The 22,696-nt window shown below is 49.3% G+C and overlaps 9 protein-coding genes across 9 annotated transcripts; 6 read left to right on the top strand and 3 right to left on the bottom strand.

Moving 5' to 3' along the window:
* Positions 1-721: 721 nt before the first annotated feature.
* On the bottom strand, positions 722-2,339 carry COCCADRAFT_32621 (uncharacterized protein; the record flags this gene model as incomplete). The annotated part of the gene is made up of 5 exons (XM_007709287.1): positions 722-778; positions 851-1,366; positions 1,428-2,044; positions 2,091-2,240; positions 2,297-2,339. The coding sequence occupies 5 exons, from the start codon at positions 2,337-2,339 to the stop codon at positions 722-724; spliced, it is 1,383 nt and encodes a 460-aa protein (XP_007707477.1).
* A 1,884-nt stretch (positions 2,340-4,223) lies between these two features.
* COCCADRAFT_965 (uncharacterized protein) lies at positions 4,224-5,811 on the top strand (the record flags this gene model as incomplete). Its single annotated transcript, XM_007709231.1, has 2 exons — positions 4,224-4,683; positions 4,742-5,811. 2 exons carry the CDS (start codon positions 4,224-4,226, stop codon positions 5,809-5,811), a joined length of 1,530 nt encoding a protein of 509 aa, XP_007707421.1.
* A 612-nt stretch (positions 5,812-6,423) lies between these two features.
* On the bottom strand, positions 6,424-7,335 carry COCCADRAFT_32619 (uncharacterized protein; the record flags this gene model as incomplete). Its single annotated transcript, XM_007709286.1, has 1 exon — positions 6,424-7,335. The coding sequence occupies one exon, from the start codon at positions 7,333-7,335 to the stop codon at positions 6,424-6,426; it is 912 nt and encodes a 303-aa protein (XP_007707476.1).
* A 929-nt stretch (positions 7,336-8,264) lies between these two features.
* COCCADRAFT_22277 (uncharacterized protein) lies at positions 8,265-9,413 on the top strand (the record flags this gene model as incomplete). The annotated part of the gene is made up of 3 exons (XM_007709260.1): positions 8,265-8,605; positions 8,662-9,127; positions 9,213-9,413. 3 exons carry the CDS (start codon positions 8,265-8,267, stop codon positions 9,411-9,413), a joined length of 1,008 nt encoding a protein of 335 aa, XP_007707450.1.
* A 1,081-nt stretch (positions 9,414-10,494) lies between these two features.
* Positions 10,495-12,195, top strand: COCCADRAFT_83759 (uncharacterized protein; the record flags this gene model as incomplete). The annotated part of the gene is made up of 3 exons (XM_007709307.1): positions 10,495-11,199; positions 11,303-11,935; positions 11,998-12,195. 3 exons carry the CDS (start codon positions 10,495-10,497, stop codon positions 12,193-12,195), a joined length of 1,536 nt encoding a protein of 511 aa, XP_007707497.1.
* Positions 12,196-12,933: 738 nt separating this feature from the next.
* On the bottom strand, positions 12,934-14,755 carry COCCADRAFT_32616 (uncharacterized protein; the record flags this gene model as incomplete). The annotated part of the gene is made up of 4 exons (XM_007709285.1): positions 12,934-14,041; positions 14,095-14,522; positions 14,582-14,689; positions 14,741-14,755. The coding sequence occupies 4 exons, from the start codon at positions 14,753-14,755 to the stop codon at positions 12,934-12,936; spliced, it is 1,659 nt and encodes a 552-aa protein (XP_007707475.1).
* A 429-nt stretch (positions 14,756-15,184) lies between these two features.
* On the top strand, positions 15,185-15,805 carry COCCADRAFT_22274 (uncharacterized protein; the record flags this gene model as incomplete). Its single annotated transcript, XM_007709259.1, has 1 exon — positions 15,185-15,805. One exon carries the CDS (start codon positions 15,185-15,187, stop codon positions 15,803-15,805), a length of 621 nt encoding a protein of 206 aa, XP_007707449.1.
* A 1,654-nt stretch (positions 15,806-17,459) lies between these two features.
* Positions 17,460-18,065, top strand: COCCADRAFT_959 (uncharacterized protein; the record flags this gene model as incomplete). Its single annotated transcript, XM_007709230.1, has 2 exons — positions 17,460-17,494; positions 17,582-18,065. 2 exons carry the CDS (start codon positions 17,460-17,462, stop codon positions 18,063-18,065), a joined length of 519 nt encoding a protein of 172 aa, XP_007707420.1.
* A 1,968-nt stretch (positions 18,066-20,033) lies between these two features.
* Positions 20,034-20,514, top strand: COCCADRAFT_958 (uncharacterized protein; the record flags this gene model as incomplete). The annotated part of the gene is made up of 3 exons (XM_007709229.1): positions 20,034-20,068; positions 20,129-20,400; positions 20,471-20,514. The coding sequence occupies 3 exons, from the start codon at positions 20,034-20,036 to the stop codon at positions 20,512-20,514; spliced, it is 351 nt and encodes a 116-aa protein (XP_007707419.1).
* Between the last annotated feature and the right edge of the window lie 2,182 nt (positions 20,515-22,696).

Raw genomic sequence — 22,696 nt, 5'->3', positions numbered from 1 at the left:
ACGAGATTAGGTGATGCAAGTAGTCCTTTTTTCTCTCACGTTTTTCACATTTTGTTCTACTTTTTTTTTCTACGCTTTGATTAGCGTTTGTACGATATGATAATGTATTTGATATGGAAGGGAGGAAGTGAGTAAAGCAACAAAGCGTGGTAAGTTGGGTGGGTCGGGACGTTTTTTGGGGGTCTTTTGGATGGTCGCTCGATGTCTTTGCTGGAGAAGCTGGGCATGTCGGAGTCTTTCTTTTTCTTTCTGTCTTTCTTTTCTCCCCCCAGTTGTTTCTCGCTTACTTTCCCCCCCCCCTTCTTTGAGTGATTCGGCTGCGTAAATTCGCAATAGATAGATATCCAGCGCCGAATCCTTGTGCGACCCCCCCTTTTCATGCCCCCATTTCTTTTTCATAGTTAGTTTTGCAGTGTATGCTCGTAATATATATGCGCTACTTTGAATTTCACTGCTATGAATGAGTGTTGCTGCTTGATTTGTGGTTTTTATCAAACTACATGAAATTTCAAGGAACGTTGTTGAAAACGGTCCTTTTGCCGAATTGCTGTGACCTTTTGTGTTGAAACCGAGGTATCACAGACCCTACAATAACGAATGGCACTGAGCTACTCTCAGCATGGAGGACAAACATCTAACTCACACTGGTTGTCTGCAACTTCTTACAGACGCCAATTAGTCGAGTCTGATTTTTACCGTCTTCATCCCCAAAATCCCCGCTTTAGTAATCGTCTCCACGAGAAACGACTTCCTTGCACGTAGGACGCAGTAGAACCGTCTAAATCAAGGACGTAATCATGTCAGCAAAACCATACATCTCAACTGATAGCACAAACATTTTTCAACTCACATGTTCAAACTGCGCAATATACGATCCGGGAATATCAACAAGTGGGGCATACGCCTCCACAATACCACTATTAACAAGCGATCGCATGCCAAGATGGTAACTCTTAACCCCGGGGATACGTTCGAGCTGACGGCGGGCAAAAACCAGTGTGCCAAAGTTTTCGTCAATGGTCTTGAGAAGCGATTTCGCTGATGCATGGTGCAGGCCAGCCGTGTTGGCGTGCTGACTGCGTCCGTAGCCGTAGACGCCGACGTCATCTCGTAGATAGGCTTTCCCTGTGCTACCAAACGTTTCGATGGCGAAGATGTCGCCTTCTTCCATGCGTTGGTTGGTTTTGGTCTTGATGAAGGGGACTTGCTTGTCGCCGTGGATACGGTAGCGGAGGATGTTGTGGCCGGTGATGTTGCGGACAGCTTTGATGGGGATTGTTTTGCCGTTGATGTCGACTTCGTAACTTTCCATTACTTCTTGGATGGATTCACTTATGTGGTCGATTCGGGCATCGATGCCTGCTTCCTGTAGATCGATGTATTAGACAGAGATTCAGGATATGTGTGATAAGTGAATTGTTACTTACCTTCAGCCCGGTGTTGGTGGCCGCTTTTACAGCTGCTAGCAGGTTGTTGTAGACTGGGTTAGCAGCTACAGTGAATGCACTATCGACAATTCTGCCATTGACATGGACTCCGAAGTCAACCTTCAAGACATCATCATGCTGAAGGAAGACTTCTTTGGCGCCTGAATTTGGCGTCCAGTGGGCTCCTATATGGTTCAGGCAAAGTCCCGTCGGAAATGCCAGCCCAGCTTTGAGACTATCGCCAGGCTCAAGACCATGGTGACCAGTCAGTGCACGGACACTTTCGTCAATCTCTTCGGCAAGGTAAGTCATGGACACACCTGGCTTGGCCAGCTTTTGTGCATAGTGCCTGACTTGACGGTGTATCTCAGCAGCCTTGCGGTAGTCCTTGAGAAAGTCTCCGTCCATGTTACTCATGGCAGCTTCATGCCGAAGCTCTTCGGTCGTGGTACGTTGGAGGTTGTCATCCTTCGGGGCATAGTCGACAATCTGACCTTCCGGGTAAGGACGGCCATCGAATAGATCTGATAGAGGGACCCTAGGCGGGAATGACTGTTGTGTAGCTGGCCCCTTCTTGTTGTTTTTCTTGTTGTTGCGCTTCCTCTTTTTCTTGGCGCCTAGATAGGTCAACATCTGTATTTCAGCCAAATGCAGTTAGTTTACCATCCGTTGTCTTCACGTCAGCTCTATTCTTCTCATCGTCGTCGTCTTCATCGTCTTCTCCCTGCCCTTCGAGCATGCCTTGAAGCAAGCCGCTCGCGACGGCTGATTTAGGCGGGTTAACCACAGCAATTGCGGCGTCTCCGGACGACCCTAGGCAAGGTTGTCAGAATGTTGTATAAGTATAATCAGGCTTGGTATACACTCACCATTGTGGCCTTGCTGATGTTCTTCTGGAGATTTGGAGCCCATGATTGGATGAAGAGGCTACGCATGAAGTCTTCCGAGCGTTGTTGAGGTATAGAATAGGTGGCAAGGGGCTGTGAGGCTGGACACGTCAAGGTAGCACCAGGCGGGGCGGGGTCAGTGACGCTAACCCATCGTAGCTGAAGTCTAAATGCATGCGTATCAGATGCTTGTACATATATTGTCTCTCTTCAATCGTGATCCTTCTTTGCAAGCTGTAACTATCTACTATGGAATAGCCGATAAGGCGGGCGACGTGAAGTGTAACTAGGACGACTGGTCTACAGATTTGGCAAGCCCTATAGCACAGTGGCTACTCAATAGTTCTTAGGATAACTTTCCAAATTTGTAAGCTCCCGTGTCCTCGAACAAACTCTCTTCAACTTCACAATAACACCGAAGGTAATGTGCAAAAGGGTGGTGGGATTGAAGGTCTCTGTAGCCCTCGTGTCAACACCAATTTACAACGGCGATGAGAATAGAGTGCAACACCAGATGTTGGACGCCTTAAAAACGCTTTATCACCATTGGTTCGGCTTTGACCGACGTCTAACTAAGCACTTTTCAGTGCTTTTATGAGTAACTCTACTTTGCGTCATCTTTCCAGTCATCACTATAGTTGTTGCTGTTTGCCATAAAAAAGTTCTACCGACGGAATTTCCACACAGTTACGTCGCGACATGCGATAAAACCACGAGTGGGGATTTCATTCGCTTAGTCTCGGAGTTGCCGTCGTAGAATGCTTAACAGATGGCCACAATGGAATATGCTACGATGCTACTATCAAGATATCGATCTCTTTCGGTGTATCGTCTCTATTTTGGTGCAGCCTACTGTCGATGGCTGGGAGGTTACCTTGCATTGTATCGTGTAGGAGTCATTAACTGATTGTTGTATGTGTGCATGTGTTGGTACCTGATGTAACCATGCCCTTTCAGGCATGCTGTCAGCGCGCATACTGTGACTCTTCCATGAACAATGTTAACACGGATGCCCAAACCGCTCTATGCCCATCTCAATTATACCAGACAGGATATTTCCCAGTAGGTAGTAGGTATGTATGTATACGCTTATCATCGGGAACGGGCCAGAGATGTTTTTGTGCGGTTACGTGACCACCACAGATCCCACCTGCTAAGTCTGGAACACGTGGGGCCAGAGGAATATCAGATGCTTGTGCTTGTTCTCACAAGCTTAGCACATGGGAGTCTTAAGGCCAAAGGGCCTAAAAGACTGTGACCCGAGGCGCAAATGGCAGAGATGAAATTTCAAGTGCCGCCAAGACGTTGCAATGTCGCGTGTCTCTTCACAAAAACGCCACCATAACGAGGTCCCGGCAACACCCTTCCGTAACATTGTAGGACTACACTCAACACCAACCACGTCATTGCCAAGGAGAAAGGCGTATTCATGAACTACCACATACACCCTTGAGCGGATCGTACTGCTGCATTACCAAGCTCAAAGCTATCCTGTCAATAAACGTGCGGGCAGTGCAAGCCTTATCCTCCTCAGGCCTCCTGCCCACCCCTGCATGCCACTAGACTGACATGATGCGCAAGGACCCAAAGATAGACACTACAACTCCGCTAACCATCTAGACTTCCCGCAGAATTTGCCAACCGCCATTGCGATCGCGCTGTGATTGGGGGAAAGGAGGCAGACCCTGCACCAAGCGCGAGGCTGCCTTGATCGCTTAGGGGAAACGAGATGTGACTGAACCCTTTGCACGACCGGTGAACTAGCCGTCGTGAAGGGTACCGTGTGCCTGACTCTGCTTAAAATGAGGTCGTTGCCCTGACGTTGGAAGGACACTACTACAGTACACTCTAATATCTAATACTCGCGTTTCGCGACCTTCAATCGTTTATCTCCATATCCTGCGCCATGATGGCTGCTCGATACACCTTCGTGGCTTTCGCCAGTGCCGCTATTGCGAGTGCACAGTCTACAACTGATGACCCGTACTACGATCCCATTTACCCCTCCAGTTACTCCTCTGCACCCTTCTGGACTGTAACCGCTCGCTATGCAGAACAAGTCACCGAGAGTCTATATACATACGGTTACACCCGTGTCATGACTGATACGTACACGTCAACCCGCACCATAAAGGACGATGTCATTCCTACCGCTTCTCCCTATCTCGTCACTACTTCTCGGGACTGGTACGATACTGATGTTCAGATCGTGGCATCTTACTACACCACTGGTGTTGTGGCAGAGTCTGATCTTGTTGCTGAAACCACATACGACTGGCACTCAACTGCAACAACAACATCGACAACCACAAGCACCAAATATAGTATGCAAGTCACAATGACTGCACCTGCCTCATGTCCTACACCATGTACGTATCAGCCTGTCTATTTCACAGTGTGAACATCATATGCTAACTAAACCAATAGTCACCATAACAACCACTGCCTCTGTCAGCATTCCCACGAAAGTGACGGCGCAAATATCTCCCTTGTCAATTGAGACAGGTACAGCGACTGGCTCTTACGGCTCCGTCATCTACAAGTATGAGACATGGTATCTCACAGCCAGCGCTGCACCTTTCAATCCCGCCACAGACTACTACTACGATTACTACATTGCCTCATGTAGCACTCCACCACCTTCTCTTTCAACTGGCTCCGGCTCTGGCTCCGGCGGCTCAAGTTCTTACTACGACGATTGCTACTACTGCGGGTCATATCTTAGGAACTGCATCATAGCAATTGCCGTCATCATACCTTTCTTCTTCCTCTGCGGCTTCCTCGAATCTTGGTTCTGGTTTCGCCGCCTCATGATGGGCAGGAGCGCCATGCGATTTGGTACTATCTGCTGGGTCTTCATCTCACTCTGGATTCTCTGCTTCACCCGCATGCAGGACCGTCGCAGCAAAGAAGACCAAAAGCTGCTCGCTGAGAAATGGAGGAACATGGGCAGTGGTGCGGCTTTCAAGGCATGGTGGAAGTGGGGGTTCCGACACAAGTACCCAGAAGAGTTGTTGGGCCAGTTCAGCAAGACTACCGTAGGCATTGTTCCTCCAGGTCAGCCACTGCACCCAGAGATCTCGCAAACACCTGCTGCTGGAGGACCCGCTGCTCCCGGCCAAGTTTACTACTACGGTCCTCCACCTTCAGGCTGGGTCCGGGGACCAAACGGCGCCTTTGTGCCCCCACAAGGCTACGCCTACCCGCCTCCCCAACAAGCCGGCTTCTACGGCGACGCCGCAAAGGACGGGAGTCTAGTCTCACATTCTCCCGTATCAGCAATAGGCCATCCTCCTCCCGTTCATTCCGCACAGAATGCTACACACGACGCTCCTCCCTCTGCTCCTCCTAGCCCGCCGCCTCAAGCCCCTCTACCCACTACTCCCGTTCCAGCGCCCCCTGCAAATGTGGGCGAGGCGCCAGCAAATACTGCATCCAATCAACCCACTGCTCCGCCGCCAAAGAGCGATCCCACTAATAGAGATTTGTACCGCTAGAGGAGATCCAACTTCTGGCCCCAATGTTAGAGTTTGATAATAGTAATGAGTACGATTCGATAATGGTCTTTAAGGTTCAAGAATAGATGGAGGTATCTTTTTTCCCTCATGTTTTGGTTAGACCTCGTAGCGACTGTTTTTTGAAAGAGAGAGAGAGTTTGGCATGTAGGATACCCAAGCTTTGATGATTCCATTTATGGTATAGACGATTGGTTTGGAAGTAATATGGATATAGTCGAATAATTTACTCTACGGTCTTATTAGACTGTAAATGATATACTACATGATTTGACATTCATCTTTGCTTGATGTGAAATGACTTCATCTGTTGTGCCTATTCTGAATGCTACCGAATGATTTGAAGGCAAAGGAAACCCTGAAAATAAGAAGGCAAGAGACAAGACGGAAGAGGCTGAGGAGAATCGTGGTAATAGGAGCTGATTTCACGAACGTCACGTAGCTAAGTTCATTTAAAAGAAAGAATTCCATGTATCATTCGCTGATTTATCAGAACAGTAAAGCACACCCCAATTGCAATACGCCAAGGCTATATGAGTTGGAAGCAAGAACCAAAAACAAAAACAGATACATCTCGCAACATTACCAAAACGCTCAACCAAAAACTAGCGCCCTAATCTCAATACTCTCCCTCCCCACCGCACCCTCCGGCGTTCTGGGGTCCACAAAAGCAGTATGCGGCACACGACCCCACTGCCCAACAACCTCATCGCTATCAAAGCACTTGAGTAACAATCTATCTTCATTCTTCATTCCAGACCAGTAATACCACTTTTGTTCCGGGTTATACGCCACAGCTGCCGTTTGGCCGTTGCGATGCGGGTACCGGTGCTCAATTGGAATCAGATCGCCGTCTCGTACAGTCTGGCTGTCGGCGACTGCAAGCGGGCTACCCATGACCGGGCCGTTGAGCGGGCGCCAGACGTTGATTATGCGGTAGCGGCCCTGGAGTAGCTTTTCGGCGTCGTCTGGGGCGTGGAGTTTGACGCGTTCGGCGGCGGAGAGGGGGGTTTGGTCGATGTGGACGCGCTGGACAGGGTTGCGGTTGCCGGTTGGTCGGCGGATTGTGTGGTCGAAGATTAGGACTCGCTGTGCGCCTTGCACGTTGTTCAGTAAGAGATCTTCTACCTCGGGGTAGTAGACCCTTTTTATCGCCTCATCGTCTTCGAAGTCTTCTCTGGTCAGGCCACTCTGGATGTTCTGGAATGTGTCGAAGGCGTTGTTGTCGAGGGTGAAGTTTTTTTCCTTGCCTCGCAGGTCTTCGATAGTAACTTCGGCCCAATTGTCTCCCCAATTTCGCTGTGGGACGCCTGGAAGTGGCTCGACGTAGTTGTGTGGGGGTGCGCCATCTTCGGGAGCTTTGTAGAAAGAGAGTTGTGCTTTGACAGAGCCACGTGGGATAGGCAGGCCTTGGAAATTTACGTCCTGTGAGGTTGCGTTGGTTGAAGTGGGCGCAGGATTGGAGAGTTGGTGCGCAGGTGTCGGGCGAGAGGCGGTGGTGGTCATTTTGTGGTCGTAATACTACTAGGTGTGTCTTCGATATGCGATATGATTTGCGATATGTTTGATAGTACAATCGAGTCTTCCTGTGTTGAAGTCGGCAATTGCTTGCTGGAGTGATGCTTGCGATTGTAGGTACTTTAGATATGCGGCTGGATAGTAGGAGACAGTCAAAGCTGTTATATATATCCGTATGTTTAGAAATACAAAACGACAACGCGCCCTTCATCCACCCATGCTTCCCCTCATTCGGCATCTTTGTGGCGATGATGCCATAGCATTATCTCCGAGGCTGTTACTAATCCCCATAGTCCAATCAGAGGTTAACATGCTGACTAAAAGTCTCGATTGCGTGATGTCCTAGAGTCTTTAGCAATACTCATACGTTGTAGGACTGGCAACACAATATTTTGTAAGATTGAGTGTGTTTCTAATATGATTCTTGTGGAGAAGTAAGATCGCGAACCGGAGATAAATTGGGTGTATGTAGCCTAGAGACGTGACGTCATCATTCTCAAGTCCTCAACACCATGACTTTGCATTAGGTCGATGCGGCAAGTAACCAGTGTATATAAGAATAATGAAGTTAACTCCTTCTTAATTGAAGCTTGTTTGTTTGGTATGTACCCTTGACACTAAAGGAATTCCCGAAAATGCATCACCAGCTATACCCACTCAATTTCGGAATAAGTTGACTGATCGACATAACAAATATGGTGGACATTGATAGGCATAGTTTTGCTTGAATTGGAATTATCGTTTGAAAGAAATGTGAGCGCATAGTATGGAGGCTTGCCGTCCTGCCGGCCTGCCAGTGCCCTAATGCATTGGACCATGCGTCGTCTCAACGTCATCATGTTGGCATGCAAACTGTGACATCGTCCATCCACTTTCATATCACATAAAGAGAGAACCCATTACAACCACACCTCAAAATGCTCCGACTCTTTTCAAAAACTGTACCAACAGCTACCAGATCAATTACACCACTGTCACGCACAAAGCAATTAATCCCAAGGACCTCCTACCAAATAGTCAGAAATATGGGAAAAGCAAGCAACGAGGATCTAAAGGGCTCTAAGCTCTTCGATGTGTCACACGTCACTGCTCTTGTTACTGGAGGAGGAACAGGAATCGGATTGATGATCACACAGGCGCTGGTCGCCAACGGTGCAAAGGTCTACATCACATCAAGGCGTGATGAGGTCCTGAAGAAAACAGACGAAGTGTACAACACCGGGCCAGGACAGATCATTCCTATTCAGGCCGACGTCAGGTGAGTATCTCAAATCACACTGATCAAGCCGTACGCCAGAGTTGACATTTTTACAGTGAAAAAGATGATGTGAAGCGCCTATACGACGAAATGTGCCAAAAGGAACCCAAGGGAATCCAACTTCTCATCAACAACGCAGGAATTGCGCGCGACGAGAACACAAAATTCTCCTCAAATGGCCAACCCAACATGGAAGACGCCCAAGCCATCTCCGACCACTTCCTCAAGTCGCAGCCTGAGCAATGGGCTGACACTATGAAGACCAATGTCGGAAGTATCTACTGGATGAGCATGACTTTCCTTCCTCTACTTGCCAAGGGTGGCAGTGTCACCCCCGGATATAGTTCACAAGTCATCAACGTTAGCAGTATCTCAGGGTACATGAAGGGTAGCAGCAGTGGTCAATTTGCCTATGCTTCCAGCAAGGCAGCGGCTACACACCTCAGCAGAATGCTTGCAACGACTTTCATGGGCACCAAGGTCCGCGTCAACACCATCGCACCCGGTGTTTTCCCTAGTGAGGTAAGCAAAACTATATCATTTACATCACCTCCTCCCTTGTATTTGTTTTCTCAAATCATATCCGTGTACTAACAACTTACAAAAGATGACAACCGGCTCATCTGACGAAGACAACAAGAGCCGCATGGATTCAGAGATGTCGAATCCTGCCGGCCGCCCGGGAGCCGACACTGATATGGCTGCGACCGTACTCATGCTTGCTGGACCTGGAGGTGTTTTTTACAACGAGCAAGTACTTTACCCTGATGGAGGAAGCACTCTTCAGCAGCCTGCAGCGCGGGCTTAAGCACTTCGTGAGTGGAAGACATACCGCTCCGATAGCTTACAACTAGTATATCGAACTAGGTACTCTTCGCTTCTTGTATATGAAAATATTATAGCCATGCTGGTAACTTACTGGTAAAATCCGATTCCCCAAATGGTCGTCCATTCAACATCATGCTATACCTCCAAGTCGCCGAACCACTCCGACCCATCCCCACCTCACATGCAAAATTCTTTTACGCTATACACATGTCCCGCCGATGTTCAAAAATACAATCACACTTACCCTAATAATCTATAGCCTATTTATATTCTATTCCCTCTCATAGCTGGGTGATGAATACCGTCCAATTTTCGAGCTCACCATCCATCTGATTAGATGGCCTAATGGCCCAATGGCAAGGCGCTTGACTACGATTGAGTTCGATATCAAGAGATTCCAGGTTGCAAGTTGGACCCGCTCAGTTCGGTTCTATTCGAATCAGACTACTAACATTGAGATAGCGACCCCTGGTTAGGTCATAAGTTCTTTTTTTGCTCTTCTTTTGAAACGAAGGCAGGTCAGGAAGAGTGTGGCATTGCCCACCATGTTGGTTCGGACCTGCCTTCCTTATACTTTGTGTAGTTACTGACGATCTGAACCATCGTGCAGCGAGCGGAAAGTAAGATACTCGATGGGGAAGGTTGTCATCTTAATATGAGAACTGACGCGCTTGTCTAGAAGTGGAAGGTCTGCCTCGAGGTTCTGGAGCATTCCCGCGGAGTACGAGTATGGTACTTGTTGTAATGAAAGTGGAGGGTTTAGAAGGATTCGGTCCGTCAACAGTGTAAGGAATCGAGACGTTAATAGGCCCCGTAGAGGTATCTGCTCGTATACATTGCTACACAGTATGCTCGTTGAGGAAAGCCGCCCAAGCGCCACGACGCGCTAAGATAAGCGCGCTCCCGATAAGGTCACGTGTGGTAATCCAAGCCTACGCCCGGTTCCAGGGGGGCCAGGACCTTGCCTCTTGCATGCCCAGTGATCGTTTGGCCCATCATTTTATGTGGGTGTCTCGCAGATACATAGCCCGACGCAATCATTTGTCCTTCTCAATTGAACCATGTCACCGCCGCCGGCCTATGGATCGCTGCGCCTCAAGTCCAAGACAGGTTGCCTCACATGCCGAGCTCGCCGCAAGAAGTGCGACGAACAGCATCCCACGTGCTTTGGCTGTCAGCGCAACCATCTCATCTGCACCTGGCCATCATCTGCCACTCAGAACACCAAATCAGCAAACACGTCAGATAGCGTGCCGCGCGAGGCGGCCCCGCCTCGTCGTCCTGTCGTAGGATTGAGCAAGGGAGCACGCGGTGGCGGCGGCAACGGCAGCGGCACGACCACACAGCAAGTCGTTACACCAGACAAAAAACAAATGCGGTATTTGCTTCCCCTACCTTGCACTGATGTATATCCAGCCCTCGGAAATGGCATGCCTGGGCTGCGAAACGAGAGCGAAAAGCACATCTTCGATCATTACATCAAGGTAACGGCTACGGAAATAGCCGGCCGCATAGTACCCATCAACCCTTTTGTAAGCTATCTTTTGCCCGTGGCGTACCAGGATACGCGAGTTGTCGGGTGTTTGTTAGCATTGAGTGGAGCCCATCTGCGTGGCTACAAGGGTGATCGGTTCGAGCATGATGCACGATCCTACTACGCAGTGACACTACGCAGCGTCAAGCATGGGCTCCTCGACTGGAAGGAGTCTAGCACTCAGAACCTCATTAGCCTTCTCATCGTCATGTTGGCTATGTGTTGGTTTGAGGTGGGTCTCTAATTTCTCTTTGTCTTTAGTTTATCCTTCTTTCGGCTTTTTAAACCGATGAGGCGTTTTTGTAAGAAACAACTTACGCTAACGATTACAATAGAGCCTATCCAGTGAAATGAATGGCAGTGTCTACCACCACCTCCGTGCTAGCCGCACTGTGTTACTCGAGCTTAGAGGTCGTCACAGTAGCCACGGGCCATTACTGGAATTTCTCACAGAAATCTATGCCTTCTTGGCCATCAACTCGAACCTGACTCTCAATACGGATTTTGCCGTTAGTCGCCACATTCCATATGATGACTTCTTGTCACCAGAAGCGCTTAATTCACTCAACTGGGGCACCGAATCACATGGAGTACTATTGGGGTCGTGCCATGAGTTGCTTGGTCTCATCATGCCCATAGCAGAGTCGGCACGGCAACATGTGCGTGAGCCAGATCCTGTTAGGAAAGCCGAAGACAAGCGCCACTTCGAAAGATTGATCAAAGCCTGGAAGCCCAGTCCCTCGTTGTTGATCAAAGACGATCCCGACGAGCGGATAGCTGGTCAAATCCAACAGCAAGTCCTGTTGATCTTCCTTCACACAATGTTCCACGGCAACGAGAGGCCTACTGCTTCCCTTATGCAAACAGTGGACGATATCCTCGACCAAATGATCGAAATTGCGTCCAAATTTTCGCCTAAATCGCGCGTCCACTCGACCATGAACTGGGGTGCGCGTATCGTAGGTTCGGTAAGTTCCCAAATTATCGATGTGGTAGATACGCGCGTGCTAACCAGTTTTCCCCCTTGTAGGTTTGCCGCAAAACTCGACACCGCGAGATGATGAGAGCACAAATGAACACTGCCCCAGAGAACAAGCCAAGGGTAAAACCAACATGGGCTTTTCTCGAAGACCTGTGGGTCGAGATGGACAAGGATGAAGGTGTATATGGTCCACGTGGCATCGAGATAATGATGCGAAAACGAAACATAAATCTCGGCTGTGCTTGAGGCTTCTCTTGTACACGCAGGTAAATCACGAGAGTGAGCCAGAGCAACTAAGACAGAGTCTGTTCGCTCTGGCACTTCGTGAGCTGGAGGAAGCTCGTACGTACGCACATCATTGAACAGCACGCATCGGGCATAGTTGCAGCCAAAGAAGATACCCTTCTTGCTGCTGCTTCTGCTTCTGCAACATGGGATTAAACTACCTCCTTCTTATCTCGGCATGACCCAATTTTCTCAACTTGCCCAAAAGCCGTGTGTCAAGTCAAGATGGCATATCTGCCTCATCACCACGATGGCTAGGGTCAATGTCAACATGCCGAGTCGCAAAGTCAAGAAGAAGAAGGAAGCTTGAGGAGGATAGGTACAGGACAATCAGAAGTGAAGGAAAGAAGAAGGAAAGAAGTGAAGAACACTCGTTCTTCATGGGGGACATCACACCCCCTACAGACAGGGTACACGGAGATTGGTAAGAACGAAGGGAAAAAATGTGTACAACAGGGCAGAATGACAGAAGCAAAACCATCATCATTCACACAACAGTACCAAAAGGGGGACTCAATGGGTTTGGTTTTCAAAAACAGGTATTGGTGTACACGGTCTTCATTGTTTCATTTCAGGAGTCAAGCAGGGTCTATGCGGGCGAAGGGGAATAAAGTACGTAATCCAGGTTGCAAAACCAAAAAAAAACAACACAAGGTACAGAGGAGTCTAGGGGGGCGGGTACGGCGCTTGCGGCTAAATTTAATATACTTCATCGAGACCTTTTCTCTCTGCATCCTGCATCTTGTCGATGTCCTTCTCTGTAACTTTCTTGTCGGCGGAATCAGCCTGCGTACCATTTGTTGCTGCTGCCGCTTCTCTCTCCTCTTCACTGTGTTCGACAATCATGTTTCCCTTCAGAGCTTCCCTCAAGATGGGTGGCTCTTCGTCTTTCTTTTTGGCGAATGCGGCATCGTCGCTTGTAGCATCGCCGTCACCCAGTCTGTCTGTTTTGACGTCTTTGCCCATGCCTGATTCTTCGAGCCAACCTTGTTCGGTTTGCTTGCGCTGGATCTTGCGATCCTTGGACTGCTTGCGTTGCGTAGAGCTGGCGCGGAGGAATTTGCGTTGCCCAGTGCTGTGGTGGAGGTGCTGCATACCAGGGAAGTAGTCGGAGTCGTCCGAGAAGCCTTCACCGGCCTGCATGGGCTGTAGATGACGTAGAATAGCGGTAGTTCGCGGTTGTGCGTGATTGTTGGACCTTGACGCCAAATGTGCGTTGTCCCCCTCTTCGCTACTGGAAGCATCGTTCGAGGCATCGTTTGGTGATGCGGGCGTTGGCGGCATGGCGGGAATGGCTGTACCTTTGGCGGTTTGCTTTCGCAACAGCTTGGCTAGCGATGGCTCATTGATAATGGGAGCGTGATCAGCTTCTTGGGCTGCAACTGGGTGGTCTTCTTGCTCGCTCTCTAATGGCTCCATATGTTGTGTGGCAGGCGAAGCAGTCTGCTGAGAACCTTGCCCAAGATACTCCATCGTGTTCTTTCGCATTGGACGACGAGGGTAATTGATTTTGTCATGGTTGCATCCATTTACACATCCTCCCCAGCGTCGAATGGGCACAGTAGGAGACGAGGTAGACCCAGCCTGGTTGAGATTACTCAACGACGTGTTTCTGCTTGGTGTGGCAGCCGTGGCGCTCTTTGGTTGTTCCTCTTTCTCTTTGGCAGCCCGGCGTTTGAGTTCAGACCATGTTCGCAGCTCGTTCTGGAGGATATATCGGCCGTTGTTCTCGCTTCTCTTCATAATAATAAACTCGCAGTGGTTTACATTCCGGAGGTCCTCAAAGTACTCGACAGACCAGTGATACCTGCAGCAAGTCAGTATGTTTCCCTCTTTGTACTGCGTAGGTTGGGCACTCACCATTTCATGAGGAATACCCTGGACATCAGTCCATGCGTAACCAACACGCAAACGCTGGGGAAATTATCGTCTCCAAATGATCTCCACAGGCTTTCGTTAAAGCCACTGACACGGTCATAGGCATCTGCTGCACTCTCACCGTCGGGTATGCGGTAGAAGAAATGGCCATAATCAGCCCTCTCCTGCCACATGCGCTCCATTTCTGCCGAACATGGCTGGAAGTTTCCAAAATCTTGTTCTCGTATCCTTGGCTCCTCGAAGACGGTAATCTTGTTGCGGGGGAAGGGCGAGGGGGTGGGGTCGTCCGAGGTCAGGGTGCGGAGGATGCCCTCTGTAGTCTCACGGGTCCGGCGGTAGGGCGAGGTGTAGAACTGGAGGGTGTCGTCTGGCTTGAGCATAGAGCGGAGCTGACGTCCAGCTTCTTCTGCCTATGGCGGGCTAGAGTCAGTCGTGAAGTGTCTCAAGCCATGCGATAAAGACAGCGTACCTGAGTCCAGCCATGCTGGGTCAGTTTGACCCTGTGGTCGGGTATGAACTGGTGGATATCACGGTTCTTGTTTCCCTCTGATTGCGCATGGCGAATCAGAATGATCATCTACGGAAGGGTCAGGCACTGAGGGCGGTCGTGGTGGTAAAGTGGACCTACGCGGGGTTTCCCCATATTGGCGTGGGATGCTCGGGTGTCAGCACTTGTAGGTTCTGGGAATGATGGGCGTGTAGCGGAAAATGTTCAGCCTGTATATGCTTCAGGCAAGAACAGATCCTGTGTAGAGGGGCAGAGAAATATGCGATATTGCGTGTTTCATGTGGTGCTGCAAGCCCAAGAATGGCGGCGACTTCGCAGGCGCATGTGGCACTTCTAGCGCGCCGTAGCCAGGCACCTAGCGCGCCATCCCGACTCGCATCAATGTTTGATAATATTTCCACGACACTGCCTCTCTCTGCGCTTTGCCTAAACCACCCATCACATCTTTGCATTTCATCCCTCCGCAGTCGCGTAAGGCTATCGGCCACGTGTGTATTTTCTGGTGCTCTGATTTCTACGCAACGCCGCCTGCGCCAGGCATATTAATCCTCACCTGCAAACACCATGTCCGAGCCTATCCCAGAGGCTATACCCACATCCGCCGACCCGCGCTCGAAACGCCCAGTGAAGAAACGCGCCCTCACTCCACGTACAGAGCAAGCCTCCCAGGTCGAAGCCCTCTTTGCAAAGCCTGACCGCGAAATCCACATCCCAGGCTCCGGCGCAATTGCCAAGACTTCCTCTCTGCCCCCAGAAATTGTCGCAAATGTTCAAGGTTCAAGCGCCGGTGCGGGTAGTGGCGAGTTTCATGTCTACAAAGCGAGCCGGCGGCGCGAGTATGAGAGACTGCGCGCTATGGACGAAGAGGTGAAGAAGGAGGAAGACGAGAAGGAGTTTGCTAAGCGGAAAGAAGAGTTGGAGAAGAAGGACAAGGAAAAGACGGAGAAGAACAGGCTAAAGCGGGAAAAGGCAAGGCAACGGAAAGAAAAGGCAAAGAAAGGCGGCAAGGGCGGAGATGGCGACGCCAAGGACAGTACAACTGGTGCGGAGCAAGCAAAGAAGAAGCTGGCCCCGAATGCAAACGTACCCAAGAATAGCGCCGACGATGATGCGGACACACGTAATGAAGGGGCTGAGGTCAAAAATATGGAAGAGATTGGCTTGGTCATTGAAGACGACGACTGATCTGCGTACTATACGAGACGTCTGTGGCTAAGGACGTGTGCTAAAATTAACACTACCAAGCTTCATCAAGAGCTGATGGAGACTACGTCTGTATACTGTACAAAGCTTTCAAGGTGCGGCTATGCATGCCACGAAGCATTTCCAGTGCTAACCATGATCTACGCATGTAGCCTTGCTAATTCTTTAATCCAATGACAATTGCCAGGCATTCCTCTCCCCACAACCAATGCCTCCAACTGGTGCCTCCAACACTCGGCCTGATCAAGTGGGCATATAAACCTGCCGATCTTCGGCATTTGCTCCATCCGGCCGGCCCTTTTTGCCACTTTTTGTAGTCGGCAAACGATAGTACGGATCTCTGCGGACTTTGCCGTGTTAGTTACCCTATGTATATGCATCACGTCAAGGTCGCCTCATATATTCTCGACATGTTCGGTCTTGTGCAAGTTTTCGGCGGCTTGGGATGATGCGTTTGTGCTAGTACAATGGGAGTGTAAACTTGTTGATCTTCGCACAAAGCAAAGATAACAAGGCTGATCCTTTCGCCTATGACGAAGCTTGACCTGTTGCTTGACATTAAGGCAATGCCCACTATTCCTTGGGCCTGCATGCCAAGCACATGACCACAGCAATGCCGCATTCCCAACCCGCTGTCTTACGTCTCTTAAAATGTAATGCCACAGACTCACTCTTTGCAGATTCCTACTATGTTAGTATTTAGCTATGCTTCTAGTGAGATTGTAATCTCGCAAATGTCTGAGGCTAAATCTCAAATGGGTTTCACAACAGCTGCGTTTCTGATGCCGGCACATAGGCTTCTTGTGACACGGGCTTCTAGTGCAAAAAGAAACGGATTCCTGGCGAATGAGGCTTGAGAAAACTTTAAATGCAAAGGTCTTACTTCCCGCCTGTCCAACTACCAACTATCCTGTTGGTCAAACCTGGCCGGATTTAATCGGCTACTTGGCTAACGTGGGTTATACCCTGACAGCCAGACTAGGCCGGGCCTCAATGGTCCGAGAGCCAATCAGACATGACCCCTGCCGGATATGACATCAAAAAAGAGTCTGAATGCCTACTCTATAATGTGCAACCGTCATTGCTATTGGGCGGCTTGTAGGGTGCGTTTCATCTTGTAGACCTGGCTCTCCGACCCAGCTCTTTGGTACAAGTCCAGAACTCCGGCCGCAGGGCATGCACGTCGAAGAGAACCCATCCAATCGACTTCATTGGTGACAAGACGTGTCACCTGCCGCAGCATATCCCAACGTAATCATTCCGCTGCCCAAGTCTTGGCCTCACGGCCCAGCAAGGGGAACGTATCTCCGGAATCTGGGTATTACCGGTCGCTCATTTCTTGGCTTTGGCCAAGGCGTCACAGATGCCATGTACTCATTCACTACACAGCTCAAGCCGTGTACGGGAGGCGCGGGGTAGGGAACTCCGCCCTAATGACAGCGATCATCCAGGTACACGTATGCAACTAAACATGAAGATTGATGACAGACGATCGCGGAGAGTATGGAGAAATTCAAGTATAAAGGCACATGGCTTCAGCACTTCTGGGAAGGCCATTACCATCAGTGAACAACAATTCACTTCTTCAATCAATCCTTTGACTACCAAATAACAATCATTTGTATTGCTATCAATCATGAGGTCTACCTTTTTGATTCTCATGGCCGCTGGGTACATCACCCCCATTTCTTTTCACTATTCATTCTAATATACCTTCCTGAAAACCGACTCTTGATTCAATAGCTAACACAGAAACAGTGCCCTCGCCGCACCTCTGATTGTTGAGCGCCAAAGTGCTCCTCCACCACCTGATGGTAGCATTCCTCCACCACCACCAGACGCTGGTGCTCCTCCTCCACCACCACCCACTGGCGTTCCCATTCCACCTCCACCTCCACCGGGTGGTGAAGTTCCCCCTCCTCCACCACCTCCAGGTGGTGGCCGAGGTGGCCGAGGTGGTGGTCGCGGAGGTCGTGGAGGTCGAGGAGGAAGAGGAGGCGCCCGAGGAGGAGGAGCAGTCGGTGGTGGTCCTCCACCACCACCACCAGTACCTGCTCCAGGTGCTCCTTTACCGCCAGCACCAGCTCCAGGTGCTCCTCTACCGCCAGCACCAGCTCCAGGTGCTCCTTTACCGCCAGCACCAGCTCCAGGTGCTCCTCCACCAGCACCAGTTCCGGGAGCTCCTCTACCACCGGCACCGGTTGAAGGTGATCCCCTTCCACCTCCTCCCGCTCGCAACTAGATGGCATTCACCCTTCATTGCCACTCGAGCACCACCATCTCAACGCGATACGAAATCCTTGGCGAAAGTCTCAATTTGCAATGACGAGTTTGGACTGTCAATCTGGAACTAGGTCAGTGGTCATTTTGGGTTGAGGTCTTGTAGTAGGGACGCATAAATTGGTGCTGTTATGATTAAGAAGTTTCTAGTTTGAGACTGGATTGTATCAATGAATTTCCTTCGTTTATGAAGCGATCGCAGAGGCGAACGCCATCTTGTATGATCACCAGTCCTTTCGTTTATTACGGATCTCTTTAGCAAATAAAAACGTACATATTCAATGTGGTTCCTGAATGGCTGGATAGTATGTATGTGTGTGGTAATATGTACTACTCATGCTAAACGCTTAATCTTGATATCCTATGGGCGTTCATGAGGTCACCACTGGTCTCCACATTTTCCCCCGCTGAACTATGATCCTTGCCTTGTGGATCATATTACTGACTTTAAAGACACCCCCATGAAACACATGAGTCATTTTCCTTTCCCAACCTTTGTCTTACCCATCTATTGAGCACCAACTACTAAACAGTTATCTAGTAGGAGTTGGAAGAAGAGGGAGGTGAACAGATGGTGCCAACCCCTCCACCTTTTACCCCAGCCCGGAGTTTCACTTCCTGCAAGCATTGGTATTGGCTGCGCTAATTCTGGCCGGCATTGCAGAGACAGGAGATTTTTAACCTATTATGCAGGCACGGCCCGGCAGAGTTGGCGGCTTTTTATCATCTCGCCAATCACAGTGCAAATCAACCCCAGTCTTCATGCAGGAAATGACGAATAGAAATTTATTGTAACAAGAGCTCCATTTACGCTCGACACAAGCTTGTATTCGTGCATCTTGGTAAATAGCGATCGATGGCTTGGCAGCACGATATGTGGGGTTTGAAATGGTGATGGAGAAGTTGTGGCGGGGTGTGTGGATGATGTGTTTGGGGCCTATTTTGTGTAATACATCAGTTTGGTACAGTTCAGTATCAATTTCATCTTAGTCCTTACTTCAACTGACTGATAATCATCTGACAGACGAAATTGTCGTTTTTCCTGATGCATTTTATGTTGATTTCATCTTGGCAATGGCGTCACTTGAACCTTGTGAATAGCAATACACAAAACGCATCTCTGTACATTGATATGAGCTCATAACCCACTATATGTAAATGCATCACGCCTTATATCACCTCGCTACACAAAGAACTACTATGTAGATTCGATCGGCCTATCCCATCTCCTGGGACAACAAAAAAAGGCTAAACCGGCCTGTCGCAATAGTCTAGGCCGCAACACGTCTTCAAATTTTAGATTGAGGGTACGTGGTCTCGATGTCAATTCTCCGCGCACAGAAGCATTCTTCTTTTTGGATTAGTTGCTACATAGCAATCAAGAAGCAACTGCCGAGGGGGCTTGAACAAACGCTTGGTTACCAATCCTTTTCCACTGTGTCCACCATCGTTCGTCTCTGATAATGGTTGTACAAAGACCCTCAATCTGGCCTCCTACCTCGACCACGTTTGCAATTGATTGACGTCTAATTGCAGTGACCTGGCACAGCATCCCCAACAGAACATTTACAAAACGTCATTTGCTTTCAAAAAGGCACATCGGCCAGCGATTTCGGCAAGGAAGCCAATTTACTCAAGTCTGAGCTTGATGGATTTATTAATCACGACATCTTGGATACCACACCTGCTATATTAGCCTTTCATCTATCAGACCTTGCTTTTGGATAGATCGACGTGAAAGCACTTTACACTGGGCGACTGGCACCCAAGAACATGACTTTCACTGAGTGCCTTTGGGAAAATCGATACGCGATGAGAGATGTATAAAGAGCACCATCTCAGTGCCATCTTCTTTCACCACCATCAAGCTTCTCCGGCTATCTCTACTACAATCTAGCTTCTACTACAACTACTGTCTCGATTCTCAACTATGAAGTTCGCAACTATCCTCTTCCTGGCCACCAGGTACATCCCTACCCCCTCTACCCCTCCCGCCCTAAAAATCCCCTCCACTAACATACCCAGCGCCCTCGCCGCCCCCGTCATCGAACGCCAAGTCTCTCCCCCGACCGGTCTCCCGCCCCGACCAACCCCTTCGGGCCCCCCCGGCGGCACTCCCCCTGCCTTCCCAACGGGCTTCCCACCACGCCCTACAGGCCCCGTGCCTACAGGCTTTCCTCCTCGCCCGACTGGCGGCTTCCCCGGCGGCGGTGTACCTTCATTCCCGCCAGGCGGCTTTCCTGGATTCCCTACTGGTGGGGCTCCGCCGAGACCTACGGGCGCGCCCCCTGCTTTTCGTAAGTTTTTATCTTTTCTTTTGTTAAAGGTTGAGCAAGGGATAGAGTAGTAGGCTGATTTCTTGGGTAGCATCGATTCCGCCCAGGCCGTCGCCTGTTGCGCCACCCCAGTAGATGGGTATTTGGAATTGGTGAGGGGAGGTTTGGGATGAGGGAGGATATGATTGGGGGTTGGGGGTTTTTGTAAATATGTTATAGGGTAGGGTATAGGTGACTTTGTTGAAGTGAAATTTATAGGGGGTTTATACTTTGATTGTCTTGCCTAAATGTGTGCACATTCAGTATTCTTTTCTTCAGCATCTTGAATGCCCTGGACGGACTTCTTGTTACGATGATGTTTTTCGAGTCTTCTTTTCGAAGTCATCTTGAAACGTTTACAGTATCCCCAGTATCCAATTTGTAAAACACTCTAATCTCGGATTAGAAGGCGGCTTTTCAAACAACAGACAAGGCATCCGAAACTACGATATTCATCGACTTTTGGACATTGTACATTTCCGAAAACTGTAACATGCCTGTGTATGCGTCTTGGGGCCCTGCATCGCGTGAAACCGTGCCGTCACGTTGTCGTGCAGGGATTTCACTGAAGATTCTTTGATTTTTTCGGTCTGGAAGAAGAATTTACTCCAACTCATCTGCCCATCATTAGTGTTTTGCGCAATCCGGTATTTAATTGACGTAGTATAGGCTAGTCAAAGGTTGATGGTGAGATGCCGAGGGCTACTGACGTGCTGCTACCTGGACTCAACTTTCTATCCTCTCCCTTCCCTACCAAATTCTTGGCCTTGCACTCGGCAGAACGGATATACTTAGTGAAGTCAGCTCATGTATGTAGCTCCATATGTATGTAGTCATCTTCCCTGCAGCACGCGGAACATGGCGAGAGAACCTCGCCATCCGCTTCACTATTTGCTGTCGTTGCTGCCCTAGTCAATGCATATTTCCTTGCCTCGAGCTCCGATTGGAGTCTGCTCGAGCAGAAAGCACAAGTATACTAAGGCCCCTGATGAAACTGCCAAGCGTGGTATAACAACTCTGATGGCCGTAACGCGGTCACTTGGCGCAGCGCTGGGCTAAATTCTGAAATGCTGTGGTGGTACTACATATTGCCACCACATGGCGTGATGGTGCGACTTGCTCTACAAGGGCCAGGGTATTCGTCCGGTTGGAGTTGGAGTACATGTGTGAATGAAGCGGGGTTGGCGGGCAAGGCGGGGGTGGGGATGCAGCGGGGTCGTTGGTGCTATGTACTTTAGATGGACAAAAAGACGGCAGTCGACTTTGTTGAACTCATACTCGGGAAACCTTGATTTTATTTTCACGTGAATATTGTTGATGATGAACGGTAGTTTGACGAGACAAGAATAAGCTTTGCCGCCTGTATGCCTGCGAAGAGACATACTTATCTCACGTGAAAACTTGTCAAAGTTCAAGTTGGATAATCATCAAATCTCCTCAGAAGAACTTATAGGCGATTAGCGATCAATAGAAGTAACGTAAACGAAGTCTTTTTCGTCGGTTCTTCGAGTTTGTACCCCTAGTGAGTAATCTTTGCAAGTCTCGCTTGAGTGCAATTACAAACTTCGAGACATTGCCAGGTGTATTTGTTGACTAATAACAAGAGAGATGATATCTCGACAAAGCAGCTGATTATTTCGTTCAATTTTTCTTCGTCCATTGCTCATGTTTGCAGTGTTCCACATGAACAAGGTGTAGATGCATGCCATTCTGTGCGTGATGTGCGTGACGGCTTTCTGCTAGAGTAAACCGAATCCAGTCCCATTATAGCGGCCATAGCAAGGCAGTTGCGTTGGAAAATGGCACACGACTATATGCTAACCATGGTGGCTTCTGAAGTATACCAAACATACCAAATAACATCGGATCCTACCGAAGAGGCGCAGCTGATGGCTCAGCCTCCATGGCACTTCCCCACCTTTCGCTAAGATCTTACGACGCCCAGAACAGGCCACCAATCGAAAACGGACGCCACATGCGAAGAACATCAGCTCGAGAATAAATATAGCGATTGTTCTTCGCTTACTTGGCCAATGGAGAGTCAGCTGACCGCAACTCAGCCGTGAATGAAGACTGAGAATATGAGCAGACACTAGCCAATTTTGGCAATAATTTGAGACTATACCAGATGCGCTGGCAAATATGATGTTGTAAGCATCAGCTATAACGTGTTCCACCAGTAAGCGGCCCACCCCAGTAAGTGGCCCACCCCACCAAACTTGACCTGACGTTCTACGCAATTGAGTCACAACAACGTAATAAAATAAGATAAAACTTG

Source organism: Bipolaris zeicola (genome assembly GCF_000523435.1).
Source record: "Bipolaris zeicola 26-R-13 unplaced genomic scaffold scaffold_7, whole genome shotgun sequence".
NCBI classification, from domain to species: Eukaryota; Fungi; Ascomycota; class Dothideomycetes; order Pleosporales; family Pleosporaceae; genus Bipolaris; species Bipolaris zeicola.
Note: the sequence above shows the minus strand (reverse complement) of the source record. Positions and strands in the feature narration are given on the sequence as shown.